This window comes from Arvicola amphibius, chromosome 2 (genome assembly GCF_903992535.2).
Source record: "Arvicola amphibius chromosome 2, mArvAmp1.2, whole genome shotgun sequence".
NCBI lineage: Eukaryota > Metazoa > Chordata > Mammalia > Rodentia > Cricetidae > Arvicola > Arvicola amphibius.
The window spans coordinates 143894-160460 of record NC_052048.2 but is presented as its reverse complement, the minus strand read 5'-3'; the positions used below and the strand labels follow the sequence as shown (position 1 = coordinate 160460).

The 16567-nt window shown below is 35.4% G+C and overlaps 1 protein-coding gene across 1 annotated transcript; it reads right to left on the bottom strand.

Moving 5' to 3' along the window:
• Positions 1 to 14834: 14834 nt before the first annotated feature.
• Positions 14835 to 15752, bottom strand: LOC119806681 (olfactory receptor 4A15-like). The gene has a single exon (XM_038318557.1). It carries the CDS (start codon positions 15750 to 15752, stop codon positions 14835 to 14837), a length of 918 nt encoding a protein of 305 aa, XP_038174485.1.
• Positions 15753 to 16567: the final 815 nt, after the last annotated feature.

Below are 16567 nucleotides of genomic sequence, written 5' to 3'. Positions count from 1 at the left end.
GAATTATTCTCATGTGTGAATATACATTCATATACATATTCATGTCCATGTATTTTAGGCATGCATGTTTACTGCTACAAATATTTTGTATATAAGAACAATGTGTTTATTCTGAAAAAAACTGAGATGTTTCAATAACCAACATTACTTCACATTTGTAATTCTGCTATATGATCACTTATTTATTTATTTATTTTACAACAGTTATTTAGATACTGTCATAAGGTCAGTTCCACAAAAGACATATGCACTAAACCTCCATTCACTCACCATAGCCAAGAAAGCAGTGATCTGAAACAAATCCTATAAAATCACTGGATCAGGCAGTAGGCATTTATTATAAATTAAGATGATCACTACTTAGATTACCACTTGTCCTTCAGAGCTAAGGCAGGATGGACAAAGAAGTTTAGTAAGAAGATATTAAGGCATGATACCAGTGTATTAAATGTTAGAATGAACCTCAACATTTCACACAGTGAAAACGTATAGGAAAACAACAGCTATGCCATACTCTAAGATCCAAATCTCTTCCCTTTTACACTACGGTAGATAGGGTCACTCTATGTTCCCGATATTCTAGAAGCCTTATGATTTATTCTATATGAATTTTTTTTCTCATTTTTTTATTCAAGATTTCCATCTCCTCCCCTTCTCCTCCCCCTTCCCTCCCCTCCCTTCCACCCATACCCCCACTCCACCCCTCTCCAAAGACAAAGAGCCATCAGGGTTCCCTTCACTATGTTTAGTCCAAGGTCCTCCCAGCTCCCCCTAAGTCCAGGAAGGTGAGCAACCAAACTGACAAGGCTCACAGTGAGCCCGTCCATGCTGTAGAGTTCATGTTCATTGCCATTGTCCTTGGTTTCTCAGTCCTCCTCCACCGTCAGCCACATTAAGGCCTGATCTCCAAAATATATAAGGAACTCAAGAGACTAGACTTTAAAATATTAATTAACCCAATTAAAAAATGGGGCACTGATCTGAACAGAGAATTCTCAACAGAAGAAGTTCGAATGGCCAAAAGACACTTAAGGGCATGCTCAACCTCCTTAGCAATCAGGGAAATGCAAATCAAATCAACGCTGAGATACCATCTTACACCTGTCAGAATGGCTAAAATCAAAAACACCAATGATAGCCTTTGCTGGAGAGGATGTGGAGTAAGGGGTACACTCATCCATTGCTGGTGGGAATGCAAACTTGTGCAACCGCTTTGGAAAGCAGTGTGGAGGTTTCTCAGGAAATTTGGGATCAACCTACCCCAGGACCCAGCAATCCCACTATTGGGAATTTACCCAAGAGATGCCCAATCATATTCTATATGAATTTTACAGGAAGATATATCCTAAGTGTTTTAGGGAAATGTCACAAAAATAAGGATGGAATCAGAAGCATAGATGAAAATGAGTGTTAGAAATAAGTTATCATATATAATTAGAGAGAAATTAAAACACTTTTAGCTATAATTCTTGCTCACATATGGTCAAAACTGACAATAATTTTTCTTCATATTTATTCACATGGTAAATTATTTTTATATGTTTCAGTGAGCTATGACAGCTTCATTTCACAATACCTTTACATGTTCTTTAAAATTAATGATGCAAGTCAGCTACCCCTCCATGAGCCTTCCTGTAATTAGAAATTGGAAAGTTCCAAAGAAAATATAGCCCTGTGCTAATTTTAAAAATAAGTGAATTTTGCTTAATATTTCCAATTATAATTAAGATATTCAATGTTTTTTATTGCAAACAAAATGACAGCATCATTTGTCCAGTGAATGACTTCCAAACCTCATGCTAACACAAACACTATGGAAAATAAATATAATATAATCACGGTTTATGATCACAACAGTTTTGATTTTAAACTATTGAAACCATAATTGATCTAAGCACTGGGCATAATACAGATTTACTCCCACAAAATAAAGGAGGTTGCATTTAAAAATTAAGCTAAATATAAATAAAATGTTTAGATAAGTATGGTTTATATTTATTTCATGGTCTTGACACAAATATTCACAGTAAAGCAGAATGTCTGAATCATGAAAAACTATGTGAGTTATATCCTGCAACCTTCTAAACTGTATAAAATGAGCATGCTAACATAAACAAAATGTTAAGTAGAAAGAAAAGCAGCTTATTTTCTATTATTAAACAAACGAGAGAAAGACTCTCTGTAGAGTAGTCATTTTCCAATTATTGAACTACTAGACTTCAGTGTTTTGGGTCCATGACAGACAAAGGAGTCTATATTTTATGATAAGGACGGTACTGGAGGATAAGAGGGTGACAAGGTCTCTTGCAGCCAAGGCTGTACTCAAACACACCACTTAGACTAGGATGACTTTAAATTTCAGATCTCTTCTCTCTCTAGAAGCTGATGTATCAAGCTTGTGCCACCACACCAAGACAAATTCATAGCTCTTATCAATATATTCTAAAACATTTTAGTAAAAAATTAATATAAAATATTGAATATTTAAACACTTTTTACATATATAAACTGGTGAAATCTGAGTCAATCAAAGAAAAATTGTTAGTTTTAAATCCATTTTAGGGGTTTGAGATTGCTCAATGGTGAAGAACACTTATTGTACTTCTCAGTTATTAGATACAGTTCCCAACACCCAAGTCAAGCCTTTTAATCCTCCATAACATTAAATAAGGGATCCAATTCCTTCCTCTAGTTTTTATTGATTCCTGCATATAAGTGCATATAACAAAAAGACCAACACACATACCCATGAAAAAATAAAATAAAATGACATTTTCAAAATTACACTAATTATTATAAAATTGATCCACTCAAATAATAATTAATGAAAATAAATCAATTGTGAGGGAGGTCCTTCTGTCTATGTGTTGATTTTGTTGGTTAATGAATAAAGAACTGCTTTGATCCTATGGCAGGGAAGAACAGAACTAGGCAGAAAAGCTATGCTGTATTCTGGGAGAAAGAAGGGCGGAATCAGAGAGAAATATGGAGCCTCTGCTAGAGACAGTCATGCTGAAATTTTGCTGGCAAGCCACTGCCACATGGCAACACACAGATTAATGGAGATGGGTTATATTAATATGTAAGAGTTAGCTAATAAGAAGCTAGAGCTAATATGCCAAGCAGTGATTTAATTAGTACAGTTTCTCTGTGATTATTTCGGGTCTAAACTAGCAAGGTGGTTGGGAACTAACTAGTGGCCTCCTTACTACAATCAACAAACTAATTTAGAAGCACAAACATGTTTATACTCTTTTTATTAGCATACCAAGACACAAAATTATACTCTAAAATGAGTTTAAATTAAGAAAATTTGCATTAAAATATAATGTCTCAAAAATGTTGAAGACAGAAAAATATCTACAAACCTGATGATAAACTGGCTACATACAGAAGACTGTTACAATATAAACTGACACCATAAACTATAGACAAAGCAATAATAAAGCACTAATAATATAAAAATCTCAAGCTCTTTAACAGTAAACTAAGTAAAAATATAAAGGCAAATTAAGTATTCACTCATGAATAATTAAATGTATTTAAATTTAATTAAAGGAAACACATAAAATGAGACTTTCTTTATAACATGGATGGATACTGTATCTTTGAAGCAAATACCTAACATCAAAGCCTGTAAAATTTATCTTCCTTTAAATTTCTGTAAAAGACTATGAGGTTTGAAGATCTTTCACTAGCAAAACTGAAACCAACTGGGTAAACACATAACATCTGGCAGTAATATTTATCCTTTTTAAAATTATTAATTTTATTTTTGAGATTATATTATAATTATATCATTTCCCCTCACTTTCCTCCCTCCATAGTATTTTATATACCCATTATTTCTCAATTTTAGATTCATGGCCTTTCCTTTCTTTATTTGTTTTTGCATGCATAAGGTGGTAGGCATATAAAAATATAGTCCTAAATACAGACTTCTCAGTTCATATAATATTACTAGTGTTTTGAAATAGTATAATACTTCCATAAATATCAATACCATAAATTCAACCATTTAACACTTTCATTTGGTCTTTGACTTCCACTTCCATATTTTTATAAAAGACCCAACTCATTTTCTCTGTATTTCTTTCCATTGCTTTCTTTTCTGTAACAACCAGGCACGGTGAGAACCTAGTCTTATTTCTTGTCCTGCTCAGAATCTCTCACTGGATAACTGTGGCCACTGAGTCATGTTCTGGAGTAGTGAACATAGGAAGTGTGACTCCCGTGTCCTGCTGTCCACATTGCAAATTACTCCCCTCCCATTCTTTTAGCAACAGAGCTTCTGATAGCATTAATATATCAGAAGATCGTAGAATGTCTTTGCTAACTGTAAAGTATATAAAGCATTTAGAACTATCATCTGAATAGATGCTTTTAAGTAGATTTCAAATGAAAAACTTATTATTGTGGTCACTAAGAATAATCATGAATTTAAAAGTTACTTGAATTGACTTTATGGTAAAATTCTACAAAGTCGACATATTTTTACCTAATATTATTATCTAACACTAAAAAGATTATTACTGTGTAGCTAAGCAAACTCTTTACTGCCTCTCTTGGGGAAACAATTTTCTTCAGAACACTAGCTCTTTTCTTACTGCAGCTCTGTTTGTCTTACTGCTTCTGGCAAACAAGTAAGGACTTCACGGAACCCTCTAATTGCCTTGCAAATGGAATTCTAAATCTTCTCTTTTTCTTTCTGGGTTACCACAATCATGAGAACTGAAGAAGTTCATATCTTCAAATGATTGAATTTTCTGAACAGGTCAGAGACACTCTCTAGCACCTAGAGAAGATAAGTGAGCCCATCAGTCCCATTCCGACTGGACTTGGTGGTCTCCTGTTAGATCTGTCCCACCATCTCAATGGGTAAAAGCACTCCTCGCGGTCCTGGCTTCCTTGCTCATGATCTCCCTCCTTTTGCCTCTCATCAGGACCTTGAGAGCTCAGTCTGGTGCTCCTATGTGGGGCTCTGTCATTTTCTGCCAGGTGAAGGTTCTATGGTGATATGCAAGATATTCATGAGTATGACAATAGGATCTGGACATTTCTGGCACCCTCTCCTCACTGTGAGCCTTGTCAGTTTGGTTGCTCACCTTCCTGGACTTAGGGGGAGCGGGGAGGACCTTGGACTTAACATAGTGAAGGGAAACCTGATGGCTCTTTGTCTTTGGAGAGGGGTGGAGTGGGAGTATGGGTGGAAGGGAGGGGAGGGAAGAGGGAGGAGGAGGGGAGGAGATGGAAATCTTGAATAAAAAAATGAGAAAAATAAAATAAAATAAAATAAAATAGACATTTAACTAGCAAAAAAAAAAAAGATAAGTGAGTATTCTTCAATCAGCAGCCTTGACACTGACTTAACGCACTCTTCTTGATTTAGTGTCCTTCCCTGTACCAAACCTAGTGTTCAGTTATGGAAACGTACATTTTACATTCTCTGTCAATAGCTATGTAGTAAAAACAACACCCCAACTAACCCGGCTCCTGTGTCTTTACAAATCTTCATATATACTATTTTCTAATCAATAATATCAGAACAGTCAAAGCACTTACTTAGTACATTACTTACTATTGAATTACTTACTAAAAATGTTTTTTAAACAAATTAACTACTAGTGGAGAGCTAATCAAAGAACAGCACATATGACATTTATCTGTTACTTGCATTCAACTTCAAGATGACAAGTTGAAAATGTGTCTAATTTCATTAGACTTAAAGAAGCAGATGTTCAAGAGAAAGGAAGAAAGAAGAGAAGAAAGGAAAGAGATCCCACTCTGACAACAGAGTTTTAGTTACCTGAGGAATTATTAGTTGACAAGCACTGGACTCTGAGCTCTGAAGATACCATTTTAACCACTAATATATTCATTACCCATAATCATAATATTCACATTAAGGATGAGGAGACTGAACACCAGCGTGTGTGGAACCGCATACACGCAGCTGTTTGTCATATGCTTCCTGTTTGTTTTAAAGAGTAGCCTGACATACAGCATCCACACTTAAAGCACTCCAGGTAAACTTAACTCCATCAGTGAAAATGTTGAAATGTACCTTAATTAGATCACCATGTATCACATATGTGAAAAGTTTAAAGTTAGGTATCACCTATCATTTCTGGAGAAGTCCATCCAGTAGGTAACAAAATTCCATTTGTATCTGACTCCCCTGTACACCTGAGAGAGAAAACAGTGATTCTGGAAGTTAATGCAAATCTTGTTAGCATTGCTTCTTGTATTCTGATCTCAGCATCGTCACAGTGTGCAAGAAAAGTGAAGAAGCCAAGGCTTCCTCCTGTGTTGTCAATGGATTTATAAAGATTTCTCTTAGATGTCACCAGCCTGGGAGACTGATTCTTATTCCCCTGGGTTTTTATGATTTCTTCATGCATGAGTTTATAACACATTTTTTTGTGCTTGAACAATTGAATGTTTAAACACTTTTTATTAATATAGTTAGAAAGAGCTTAATTTTTCCAAAAGGGGGTTCTTTTAAATTTTAAATGTCTGCCACTAGAAAGATTTTTATGTTTTGTCTTTCATATTCAATATTTTTTTAATTTTATGTGTTCATGGATGTTATTTTTCTTTTGAATGATCAGGTTTCTATCTGATGATGATTTCACTTAACACTGTATTTAAAGGGAGAAGAGTGCTGTAAAGTGAATGGAATACAAGGTTTCTCTCAGGACCTTAAGCAAAATGCGTGGGTGCTCACCAAACATAATAGAATATTGGTTCTTTCATAAGGAATGCTTACATTAATCCCTATGTGATAAGTGTATTGTTTGAGAAATAAACTATCAAAGACTATTCCTCAAAACAAAACAGTTTATGAGAACCTTTATTTAAAGTATATGCTAATTTGAATACTTTGTACTCACCCTAAGATTCTTGAGCTTGTGTACCTCTAGCATTTGTGGCTTTGGGTTGGGGTGTCTTTTTCATTCTGTAGCCAAGGGTGAACTTGAATTCATAGCAAACTTTCTCTCTTAACATCCAGAACACTGGATTTATAGGTTTGGGAGAAAATCTATAGCTTATCTCATAAGTCAAGAATCAAAGTAGAGTTTCTAGAGGTCAAAAACATCGTGTATCTTCACAAAATGTGAAAGTTGCTTGAAGATCACTTTAACAAAGGGGATGCAGTCTTCACATTGCTGTTTGAGAGAAAAATTAAAAATTGTCTCTTACATCATTTTAGAGGTGGGACAAGCCAAATAGTCTGTCAGATTGTACAGTTCTTAAGCATTGATTTGTACACACTCAAATCTGTTTATACTTCATGTTAAAAAGTAGAAATTATGTGACTCATGAAACAATTGTGAATAATGGGACTCAAACAGCACCAGTTTAAAAGTCTATGAGTTTAAGAGGAATTGATTTTTTTTCTTTTTTTTTTTTTTTTTTTTTTTTTTTTTTTTTTTTTTTGGTTTTTTGAGACAGAGTTTCCCTGTAGTTTCTAGAGTCTGTCCTGGAACTAGCTCTTGTAGACCAGGCTGGCCTCGAACTCAGAGATCCGCCTGCCTCTGCCTCCTGAGTGCTGGGATTAAAGGCGTGCGCCACCACCGCCTGGCTTGATTATTTTTCTTTAACATAAATGCCATATCTCTATCTCAAAACAGAATAATTACCTAACATGAATTACATCCACAGTAGGTGACAAGGGATCTTCAAATGTCAGTATTCAGTGCTAACAATTTCTGTATCCCTCTCAATTTAAACTACTAACAACTTACTCTTCATATTCTTCCGACTTTGCATAATTCTTTATCATTTTTTCTCTAAGAAAAATGTATTTTAATAAATGCAAATAGCATTTGAAATTGCATTAGGACAGACAGTAGAAGAATTTTTTTTACTTATTTATGACATTTATGTGTATTGTGTAGTCAGATTTTCTTTGAAATGTCAGCTCCTGATAAATGACGTGGAGTATTCATACTAAGTATAAAAGCTTGACCTTAGCTTATTTTTCTCTACAAGTGATGGGGTAGCTGACCAATCCCTTGTCTGAGGGGCGTGACCCCTTCAGGGCACAAAACACCTTTAAAAGATCCATGTTTTGGTGAGCTCCTCCCTCTTGGTTCCCTGCTCTTCACTGGAACTTTGACTCTGTAAGTTTCTCCCATTTATTTAAGCTGAGTATTTCATATAAGGCTAGTTTGGTTATTTCCCATTGCCGGCTGACCACACAGGCTACATTTTGGTGCCCATGTGAGGCTTTTTTTTTTTTGCCTGACCGCCAGACAATAGCAGAGCGGTTCACTCACAGCTCACAGGCACAATGCTCGCCTGGCTCGATTGCCAGGCACCCCACAAATACTTGGTGCACAGCCACAACTTGGCAGCTTCAGCCCCGCCCAACCGGACTGTGCACCATACCCACCTGGCCTGCTAGCTTGCTATATAACTCAGGCAGCTTTCACAGCGCATTCAAGCTAAGGGAGCTCAGGCCCCTGCACCCTGCGCGTTCTTACACAGGCGACTGGCTTTGAGGCTACCTGTGATTCTGACTCCGCCTCTCTGCCCATTTTATAATCCACCCAGTGCATGGTCTGTGAGCTTCTATTTTTTAGAATTTCCTTTCTGGGTCTGACTTTCTCAGCCACGTGGATTCAGGTGCACCCTGCCATCTACTGGCAGGCAACAGTCATTACAGGTAAAATTTCTTTCTATTAAAAATAAATAAATAAATACATAAATACATAAAAATAAATACAGATCTGATTGAAAATGTCTGATAATATCACTGCTGAAAAAATTTATAGCTTGTTTGATTGCACAATGACTGAATTATGGAGCGATGCGAATGAGGTTTCCTTTGGTTGGATATTTACAGGGCTTGGTATCTTTCTTATCTTTATTTTTTTCATTTTAACGTGGTTGGACAATAGGAAAATGATAGAGTCCTTACAGTATGAATCCAGGATTCTTAAGGCAGAAGTTGAAAAATTAAGGAAGGGCACGACTGTTTTGAGAGACAACTTCCAAATGGTTGAGGCAATTTCAAAAACAATTCAGATTGACAATAACCACATCAAGAAACAGTTTGAAGTTCTCGAGGAAAGGAATAGATCTTTGTCTGATTTGACTCTCAATTGAGCAAAATTTGCAACAGGTTAAGTCTGTAATTCAGAAAAAATTCATTGCTATGGAGGAGGGAACAGCTGATTTGAACCATAAATTTCAGTCCCTGTCTGTAGGAATTGAAACATTATCTGAGAAGATTTGAACCGTTGAATGTATTAATAAGACTTTATCAAAGGGCTATGAAAGATTAATGGACAGAATTTCAATACAAGATGGCACAATTCATGCCATGAAAATTCTATCCAAGGATGAGATATTATCTGTATTGGACAAACTTCATATCTTAGAATCCTCTATGAAGGCCTTGGAACATAATTCTGGACAAGAGATTCAGGCCTTGCAGAAGGCAATGGTAAACAGATTTGAAAAGATTGAGGAAATTATAGACTCTGATGAACAGGAACAAATGGTACAAAGGAAAATCTTAACCCCATCAGTGAATAAAACTCTCTGGGATAATTTCCATAAAGCTCTACCTGCCTTTCCAGTAATAGCAACAGAGAAGGTGACTGGTTCTAAAATCCCCAGGCTCATCAAGGAACATACATGGGAACCCATCCGTATGAATGATCTCAAAGAAATTAAACAGGCTGTTATGAATTTTGGGATATATAGCTCCTTTGTTAAAGAGATGCTAAAAACATGGTCTATCAGCAACAAAGTCAGTCCCCACGTTTGGATTCATTTGATCTCTGTGGTTCTAGAGAGCAGATCTCAATAAAATGGGAAGTGTATGTTCAGACAAGAGGCTAGACTTTTAGAACAGCAGGAAAGAGCGAAGGGAATTGACACTACCCTAGATCAAATTCTAGGTGAAGGACTTTTTTCTGATCCTCTAGAACTAGCTAATTATGATGAACACACCTTATCCATATGTACTACAGCAGCCTAAAGGCTTGGTACAGGGTTCAAGACCCAGGACAGAGAATGAAATCATATATCAGAGTCTTTGTAGATAATGTTTACCTTTTCCATATCAAACAACAAATTTTCCTTCAGTAATCTTTGAAGTTTCCAGGATGAAGATGGGGCCCCACAACATCAACTCCACCTAGTTACTATGATGTCATGTTTTTAATAGCACTAAAATTAGATCTGTTTTTTTGGTACCAACTGCACAGGACACTTTTGAATGGTGCATATTTTTGACAACATTCTGGCCAGATCTCCTCAAAACATTCAGAGGCTAGATACAGTTTTCTTAGATCAAATGTTAACCTGGGTATTTTACCATCATTTGCTTTCACAGAACCCCCTGAGAAGAACGTCGCCCCCATGTCAGCTGGAAGCAATCATAGAGGACGACGCGCCCTCTCCCAACAGAGTTTGCCATCAGGTTAAGGGACACTAATTGGTGGTTGATATAGGGTCGAGGGGATGGGGGAGGTATTATATGGACTCAGGGGTGTATATATTGAAAAAAAGGAGGGATTAACTGGTCTGATGGGATGATTGATATTTGTGAGTTATTGTTTTTAGAAAACTGTATTGGTGTGATTCTTGCATATTGATATATTGAACATTGTATGAGAGTATGCTTCTACCTCTGTTTAAAACAATTGTTATATTGAGAAATTTACCATATTGCAATGTACATTTCTACCTCTGATATTATTTATGTAATGACATTGTTTACTATATTGCAATGTACATTTCTACCTCTGATATTATTTATGTAATGACTGTTTACCATATTGCAATGTACATTTCTACCTCTGATATTATTTATGTAATGACCTTGTTTACACTGAAAATCATTGTCTTCATTTATTGCACAGTTGTTTATTCTCTTAGTCTTCAAGTTAGATAGGTATTGAGAATTACATGTTTGTCATATTTATATTTTGAATAATCAGGGTTTTTTAGATACATAGAGATTATATCTATTATAGAGAGTATAATCTTCGACCTCTTTGAAGAGCTGTGGAAAATGGCCTTTAATCTAACCTAGAGTTTTGTACTTATGAGATACAATCACTCCTGGCAACACTGCTCTACTCCTGAGAGAATGTTGAGCACCAAAGACACTCCACTGGGAGCTTGTCTTCTTCTTGGCAGAACTGGCCTTTGGGCAAAGAAAAGCCCATACCTTGACTACTAACAAAGATACAGAATATCCATAAGTGGATAAAACAGGATTGTCTTATCTTGCCAAGACAGGCTAGGAGAGTTCTACTGAAGGTTCCTTGCCTTTGAAAAATGGTATGTCAGTTGTATTAGGCCTTAGCCAAAGTTGGTTGCCTCAACATTGCTAACGAGACTTTGGGTGATTGCCCAGGTAGTCAGTTGTCTCTGTCATCTGTTGCACATTTTGGAAGTTTCTCGTTTGTGCTTCCTGGTTGCTTAAGTAATATTACTTCCCTTCTCAGATCTTTGATAGGGTTGAAGATTAGATAATTATAGCTACCCTCTACATTATTTAGACTCCTTGAAGTAGAATGCTTAGTAAAACTTCTGTTATATGTTCCTTGCTTAATATTGTTGTAATTGCTTCTTGTAATTTTATATTATCTGTTCCCATTGTATATAGTTGTATTTGGTTTTGAATCTGTCTTATTTAGACAAAAGGGGGAGATGATGGGGTAGCTGACCAATCCCTTGTCTGAGGGGCGTGACCCCTCCAGGGTACAAAATACCTTTAAAAGATCCATGTTTTGGTGAGCTCCTCCCTCTTGGTTCCCTGCTCTTCGCTGGAACTTTGGCTCTGTAAGTTTCTCCCATTTATTAAAGCTGAGTATTTCATATAAGGCTAGTTTGGTTATTTCCCACTGCCTGCCGACCATGCACACTACATACAAGTTCTGAAAACTTAAATGAACACATATCTATAAATTTACATTCCACATTACATGCCACACAGAACCTCAGAGAAGAATGCATTGGCACAGGAGACCACTTCCTAAATATAACCCCAGCATCACAGACAGTGAGAGAAATAATTAATAAATGGGACCTCCTGAAACTGAAAAGCTTCTGTAAAGCAAAGGACATGGTAACAGACAAAATGCTAGCCTTCAGAATGAGAAAAGATCTTCATGAACCCCACATCAGACAAAGGTCTGATCTCCAAAATATACAAAGAACTCAAGAACATCAAAAGAACACATAATCCAATAAAAAATGGAGTAGAGAACTAAACAGAGAACTCTCAACAGAGGAATCTAAAATGGCTGAAAGACACTTAAGGCAATGTTCAACATCCTTCATCATCAGAGAAATACAAATCAAAACAACTCTGAAAAAAAAAAACAACTCTGAGATTTTACCTTATACCTGTAAGAATGGCCAAGATCAAAAACACTAATGACAACTTATGCTGGACAGGTTGTGGGGAAAGGGAACACTTCTTCATTGCTGGTGGGAATGCAAGCTGGTATAACCCCTTTGGATGTCAGTGTGGTGATTTCTCAGAAAACTAGAAATCAACCTTCCTCAAGACCCAGTAATACCACTTGGGGTATATAGCCAAAGGATGCTCAATTGTGTCACAAGGACATGTGCTCAACTATGTTCATAACAGCATTGTTTGCCATAGCCAGAACCTGGAAACAACCTAAATGCCCCTTAACCAAAGAATGGATAAGGAAAATGTGGTACATTTACACAATGGAGTACTACACAGCAGAAAAAAAATGACATCTTGAATTTTGCAGGCAAATGGATGGAGCTAGAAAACATCATATTGTAAGGTGAGGTAACCCAGACCCCGAATGACAATTATCACATGTGCTCACTCATAGGTGGTTTTTAAACATAAAACAAAGAATTCCAGTCTACAAACCATAATCCCAGAGAATTTAGACAATGAGGACACTAAGAGAGACCTACATAGATATAATCTACATGGAAAGTAGAAAACGACAAGATCTCCTGAGTAAATTGGGAGCATGGGGACCTTGGGGGAGGGTTGAAGGGGGCAGGGGAGAACCAGGGAGGGGAGCCGATAAAAATGTAGAGCTCAAAAAATCAATAAAAACAAACAAACAAACAAAAAAGAAACACACTTCAACTTCAAAGACAGACATTACCTCAGAGTAAAGGGTTGGGAAAAGATTTTACAATCAAATGAACCTAAGAAACAAGCTATCCTACTACCTAACAAATTAGACTTCAAACTAAAAGTAATCAGAAGAGATGAAGAAAGATATTTCATATTTTTCATAGGAAAATTCATAAAGATGAAGTCTCAATTCTTAACATCTATGTTCCAAATACAAGGGCACCCATATTTGTAAAAGAAACATTGCTAAAGCATAAATCACATATCAAACCCCACACACTGATAGTGGAAGACTTTAGTATTTTCTAAATACCTGCTGTTGGAGGACTGAGAAACCAAGGACAACGGCAATGAACATGAACTCTACAGCTTGGACGGGCTCACTGTGAGCCTTGTCAGTTTGGTTGCTCACCTTCCTGGACTTCCGGGGAGCTGGGAGGACCTTGGACTTAACATAGTGAAGGGAACCCTGATGGCTCTTTGTCTTGGAGAGGGGTGGAGTTGGGGTATGGGTGGAAGGGAGGGGAGGGAAGGGGGAGGAGGAGGGGAGGAGATGGAAATCTTTAATTAAAAAAAAAAAGAAAAAAAATACCAGCTGTTAAACTCTATACTGCATTGCTGTAAACTCTTTGATTATGGGTTATGATATTTTACTAATGGAAGGTAGGAACTATACTCTTTCAAAGTGCCGTGATCTCTTAAGGAGACAGACATTGTAAAATAGTATGGCATTAAGCTTTCTAAGGTATTATTACTATGCAATAATAGCAGCAAACATAGCAACCACTACCATGTGTTCATATGATTTTTCAATGTGAAAATCAGATTTGATTATTTTTTTATGTATCTCCATTATTTATTTGTATTTTTGTATACACCTTTCTATAGGACCTTTATCATTAATATTAAAACAGCAATATTATTTTTATTTAATATTAATATTCTAAGAAATTTCAGCATAATTATATAAATAAGATCCCTTTCAAATAAAAAACTAAAATTTGTATTTTGAATATTAATGTGCCAATAAGACTGTGTGAGGTAAAGAATGAGCAGAGTTGCTACATATTACTTCTTTATTCCTAAAAAGTGGTAATAAGCTTTCTCAGTTCTCAAAATCAACTACATTTATTTAAGAAATACAAATGACATTCCCATTAAATAAAATAAGTTTCCATTAAATAAAATAAATTATGCGACATAAATTTATAGTATGTGCAAAAAAATTTGTTACCAAAACTTAATGTTCATTTTTCTACAAATTCAGAAAATCTTAAAAATGTATGTTTCTCATGGGAATAATTCACTTAATAATTGTTTTTGCTCTACATAATTATTACCATTGAGGAGAACTTTCTGTTATAAAGTAATTTTTTACCATTTATTTTTAGTTATTTTAAAATTTTATTGTTTACACTTTTTGAAAATTTTATTCAAGTGTACTATATTTACATAATTTCCCCCTGCCCTTTCCTCTATCGAACTCCATCCTTGCCACCCCAGTTACTCAAAAATTTCATGGCCTCTTATTAAATTAGTTATTATTGTTTCATATGTACATTTGAATATTTAGTTATTTATAAATACAACTCAATGAGTTTATTTAGTGTTGCTTGTGTATATGTCATCTAGAGGTGACTACTTGAGATTGGATACTTAATCAGGGTTACAGTCCCTAAAGAAGATTAATTTCCTTTCTTAGCAGCCATAATTTTATGACATTTCTTTCAATTCACTTCCTTTTTCTTGTCCAAAGTTTTCTCATGGCATTTTTCATCTCTGCATTTCTCAGAGTATATATAAGGGGGTTCAACATGGGGGTGATAACAGTATAAAAAACAGTCAATGATTTATCGATTGGTAAAGTAGAAGGAGGTCTCACATACATAAAAATACAGGGAACAAAGAATAGGACTACCACAGTGATGTGGGAGCCACAGGTGGATAAGGCTTTGCGCCTCCCTTCCTGACTGAGATTCTTCAGAGAGTGGAGAATGACCCCATAAGAAATTAGTAACAGCATAAAGATGACAACACAGATTGCCCCATCATTGGCAACAACCGTGAGGCCAATAACATAGGTGTCTGTGCAGGCCAGTTTTAATAAGGGGTACATATCACAAATGAAGTGGTCAATGACATTGGAACCACAGAAAGGAAGGTTATATACAAAGAGAAGTTGGACTACAGCATGTACAAAACCCCCAACCCAGGCCAGCAGCAAGAGCAGAACACACACACGTTGGTTCATGATGGTCAGATAATGCAAGGGTTTGCAGATGGCCACATACCGGTCATAGGCCATGACTACCAAGAGTAAAATCTCAGCACCACCAAATAAGTGTCCTATAAAAAGCTGTGTCATGCAAGCTTGGAAGGAAATAGTTTTCTTCTCATAAAGTAAGTCTATAAACATATTTGGTGTAACTGTGGTTGAATAAACAGCATCCATAAATGATAAGTAGCCAAGAAAGAAATACATGGGGGCATCTAAACTTGGGCTGACCACAACAGTCACAACAATGAGCAGGTTGCCTGCCATTGTCACAATGTAGATAACCAAGAACAGAACAAATAATATTTTCTGGCCTTCAGGACTCTGAGTGAGACCCAATAGAACAAACTCAGTCACATTGTTTCTTTGTTCCATATATATTTTATACTTTGTTCCTTCTGTATATTTTCATGTCAAAAATTATTTGAAATTTTATCAATGACTTCATGAATTTTTTTAAATTTGTTTGTTTATTCTGAAAACAAGAAAATAGAGATCATGACTTACTTTATCCCCACACTTATAGATAAAACAAACAGAAGTTTCCAAATTCAGTTTTCTTACAGACTAATTGAAAGAAATATAACATATTAGAGATTTATAAGGGAAAAGAACAGAGTGTTAAATAAATGAATTATAACAACTAGAGTTTACAATACCAGATAAAACCAGACATAAATCTAGTATAATAAGAAAAAAATAATATGGATTAAATATAAAATATAAGATTAAAACTGTATATAAAAGAAACACATAAAAGAAACAAAAGCATGCAAGATAATAATGAAAGACAACAACATAAGGTATATTATATTATAATTTCAAAAAAGCAAATTATAAGCAAATGATTTTAATAAAAACTTTAATATTTAAAGTTTAATTAAAGAAGTACTTTCAAATGTTTTAAAAAGTATTATAAGATGCTAAGATTCACTCATTAGAAGAAAATGAAAAATATAGGATGTTGAAATTTAAATGTAAATCTGTACCTAATAGATCATCAACAAATTGCTTGTGTAGTTGAAGAGGATATTTTTGTATTCTAAAGTTTAATGCAAATTTTGTATTTTGGATAAAATTTGACAATCTGTATTGAATAAGAAAATCCAAGTATTTATCATCTCACCAGTTCTAGACTTTAAATCTGTTTCAAAATATTAAAGTCACAGAACATGAGGACACACTCTGCT

Bases quoted from the DNA above. Each gene is read 5' to 3' on its own strand.
- LOC119806681 (XM_038318557.1), bottom strand. From the start codon at position 15,752: ATGGAACAAAGAAACAATGTGACTGAGTTTGTTCTATTGGGTCTCACT.